The sequence below is a fragment of the Papaver somniferum genome, unplaced genomic scaffold, assembly GCF_003573695.1.
Source record: "Papaver somniferum cultivar HN1 unplaced genomic scaffold, ASM357369v1 unplaced-scaffold_139, whole genome shotgun sequence".
Taxonomy (NCBI): domain Eukaryota; kingdom Viridiplantae; phylum Streptophyta; class Magnoliopsida; order Ranunculales; family Papaveraceae; genus Papaver; species Papaver somniferum.
In genome coordinates, this window is record NW_020623156.1 from 3,211,478 (window position 1) to 3,214,976 (window position 3,499).

Below are 3,499 nucleotides of genomic sequence, written 5' to 3' on the forward strand. Positions count from 1 at the left end.
TCAAACTAGAGAGCAGCGTAACCGATTAACTACATCTGTTGTAGATGGTTCTGTAATTATAGGCAGGGTGGATGCAAGATCAGAAATAGTAAAGATGCTGACTAATAAAACATTGCCTTCAGTGTCACTGTCATCATCACTCAATTCTTCTCATCAAGATAAACTTTCGGTCGTGTCCACTGTGGGTATGGGAGGTTTGGGTAAGACTTCATTAGCTTAGTTGGTATACCAGGATAGTTCAATAGAAACACACTTTGAACAGAAAATGTGGGTATGTGTATCAAACAAGTTTGATGTCTATAGGATCTTAAAAGAAATTATAGAGTCCATTACGGGTGTTTCATGTGGAGACCCATCAAATGTCGATGTGCCGGCAAGACAAGTTAAGAAGAAACTAATTGGAAGGAAATACCTGCTAGTACCGGATGATCTATGGAACGAAGACTCTGAAGATTGGGAAAAAGTAAAGAGAGTCCTTGTCTACGGTGGTGAAGGCAGCAAATTATTAGTCACAACACGCAGCCAAAGAGTTGCATCTTCTATTGGGGGTAAGGTGCATAATTTACAAAAATTAACAGATGATATTTGTTGGTCTATTATGCACAAAAAAGTTTCATTTCTAGGCGCAGTGGTACTCACTCAAAACATGACAAGTATTGGGCGGGACATAGCGAAGAAATGCGATGGCTTACCACTTGGGGCAAACTTTCTTGGAAGTTTATTACACTTGAAAAGAGAAGAAAGCTACTGGGTTTCAATCAATAACGATAAGGATTTGTGGGTTCAACCAGAAGTTAAAAGAGTCATATCAATCTTAAAATTGAGCTACGATAACTTATCTTCGCCTTTGAAACAATGTTTTCCGTACTGTTGTTTATTTCCCAAAGCCTGGAAAATTGAAAGAGAGATATTGATTCATATGTGGATGGCAGAGGGATTCCTTCAGCCCAATGAGGTATATAACAGATCCTTTGAAGATATAGGAAATGATTATTTTGAGTTTTTGGCGTGGAACTCCTTCTTTCAGGATACAGAGAAGGATGAACTTGGTGTCATCCTCCGGTGTAAGATGCACGATCTTGTGCATGATCTTGCAATGACTGTTGTGGATCGCAATGAATTTGGGATTGGGAAAGAAGAGTTTTCACAAGTTCGTCGTTTACAACTGATATGTGACAAAGGATCCTCAACAACAACTACCCAAGTGCTCCTCAGTAAGGCAAAGAATTTGCGCACAATTATTGCTTTCGAAGAATCATTCACAAGTCGGTAGTTTATTGTCTACTAAGCATTTACGCGTATTATATCCCCTCGGTGGTTGGCATGCAAAATTTTCTTTTTCGAATCTTAAGTCTAAACATTTAAGTTTCCTGGACCTCTCGAATTGTGAGTTTGATTTAGCACATGATGTGTCATTAAGTCATTCTCACAATTTGCAGACGTTGATATTGCGTAGTTGCTCAAAGGTTTCCAGGTTTCTTGGTGATATTGGTCGCTTAAGAAATTTGAGGCATCTCGATATCTCAAAATCAGATATTAAAGTTCTGCCTGATGATTCTATCATTGACCTAACTTTGCAGAAATTGGATCTCCATGAGTGCAGGGAATTTGAAGCCTTACCCGAAAATATTGGAATGTTAAAACATCTAAGTTACCTTGACCTTTCAGGTTCGGCAATTACAAAGGTACCTGATTCCATCATTTACATTGGCAATTTAGTGACGTTTTTTAGGAATTGTGGCAACTTAAATGCCTTGCCTAAAGAACTAGGAGCTTTGACAGGATTAAGGTGCCTTGATCTGTCATATACTGATATCAAAGTAATGCCTGAATCTTGTGGGAGAAAATGAGTTATTTAATAAATGATTTTTTGGTCTTGGTTTGGTTTGATCTCATGACCTAAGGGTCTAAGGATACTCAATCATTTTTGAGTGAATGAAATGGAATCTTTAGTCCCACATTGTGGAAAACTAAAGAGATGCTCCACTATATTACCATGTTCTCATGGATATGTTATAAAACAATGTGGTAGACTGGGTGGGGCAAAAAATACATGTTTCGACCATGCCCATGCGCGTGCACCAAGTCCGTGTCTACTAGAAATTATTTTTTGCAAGTTTTTAACTTGATAAATAATTTATTTAAGAGTTTTATTTATGGAAAAAATTTCTTTTTTGTGTTTAATTGTTTTACAAGAAACAAAACTCGTTTTATAAGAAAAAACTAAATCTAAATTGATTTGCAAGTTAATTTTCCTATAAATACAACTCGAAAATCTCTTTTCAAAACACACAAGCAGCGACCATCTCTATGTCTACTTTTCTTCATCTTCTTGCTTTTATTTTCGTGCGACGTTTTACTTCCATCCCCGTTGCTGAGTTTAAGAGTGGGTAATTTGTATTGTGCTAATATAAGTTATATCGGGCAGTCTTATCCTGGACACATCTTCGCACGTTGGGGTTTAACATTAATTTAAAGTATACCTGCGAACTAATGTGTTAAGGACAGCTTGTTGAACCTGTAATTCTGCCCTCATCAATTTGTTCGTGGTAGAGTTGTTTGATACGGTTCTTTATATTTATTGTTTGATACATCTGACGTTTCTTCTATTGTTGCAAGACTCCAACAAATCTTGCATTAGCAACCTTTGTAACTTGGAGATAGTGAATTTTGGAAATAACTGTATGCTTCCCAATGAAATCAAGAACTGGCCGAAACTAAAACAGTTTAGTCAGTTTAGATATGGTGATACAATGCCCAAAGGTATGGAAAAGCTAACTTGCCTTGAAAAATTGGAGTGGTACATGGTAAGGGGAGAATCAGATATTCGCGGAAGTGGTAATAGTGGGATAGAAGAGTTGGCAGTCCTTGACTCCCTTCAGGTGTTACGCATAAGAAGTCTGGAGAATGTGAGAGGAGGAATAGAGGATGCAAAGAGAGCAAAGTTAAATGATAGGAAAAATTTGAGAGAATTATATCTGTATTGGAGCTCTGATGGATTTGATGAAGATGATCATATGGTATTGGAGGGTCTTCAGCCTCACCACAATCTGAGAATGCTGGAAATACATGGATTCTCTGGTTTAAATCTTCCGAAGTGGATGTGTGGTTCACCGTCTAATTGTCTGCTTCCGAATTTGGTTTCATTAAATTCATGGAATTGCAGAAGCTGTGTGAAGCTTCCTCCTCTAGGTACGCTCCCATGTCTTAGAGATCTTTGGATTTGGAGAATGTATTCAGTCAAGCATTTGGGTACAGAATTTTACTACCAGCCAGAAGAAGAAGGTATCCAGAACTCTACAGCTGCAACATCATCATTATTTCCTTCGTTAGTTAAGTTGTCAATCTCTAATATGGAAAATCTGGAAGAATGGGTTGCTCCTCCTCCATCTCATTCTTATGTTGCTTCCTTCCCTCTCCTTGAGAAGCTAAATATGAAGGATTGTCCGAATTTGAGAAGTGCACCAAAGTCATTTCCTTCTCTGAAGGAGTTGAAATT

At 37.8% G+C, this 3,499-nt stretch overlaps 1 protein-coding gene across 1 annotated transcript; it reads left to right on the forward strand.

The window, feature by feature from the left end:
• Window positions 1-265: 265 nt before the first annotated feature.
• Window positions 266-1,850, forward strand: LOC113335293 (putative disease resistance protein RGA3). Its single transcript, XM_026581395.1, has 3 exons — window positions 266-955; window positions 1,028-1,150; window positions 1,440-1,850. Exons 1-3 carry the CDS (start codon window positions 266-268, stop codon window positions 1,848-1,850), a joined length of 1,224 nt encoding a protein of 407 aa, XP_026437180.1.
• The last annotated feature ends 1,649 nt before the right edge of the window (window positions 1,851-3,499 follow it).

Excerpts from the sequence above, each read along its gene's own strand:
- LOC113335293 (XM_026581395.1), top strand. The coding sequence starts at position 266 with ATGTGGGTATGTGTATCAAACAAGTTTGATGTCTATAGGATCTTAAAA. Across the intron at positions 956-1,027 it reads GATTCCTTCAGCCCAATGAG|GATACAGAGAAGGATGAACT; the intron begins GTATATAACAGA and ends TCCTTCTTTCAG. Across the intron at positions 1,151-1,439 it reads GGAAAGAAGAGTTTTCACAA|ACGTTGATATTGCGTAGTTG; the intron begins GTTCGTCGTTTA and ends CACAATTTGCAG.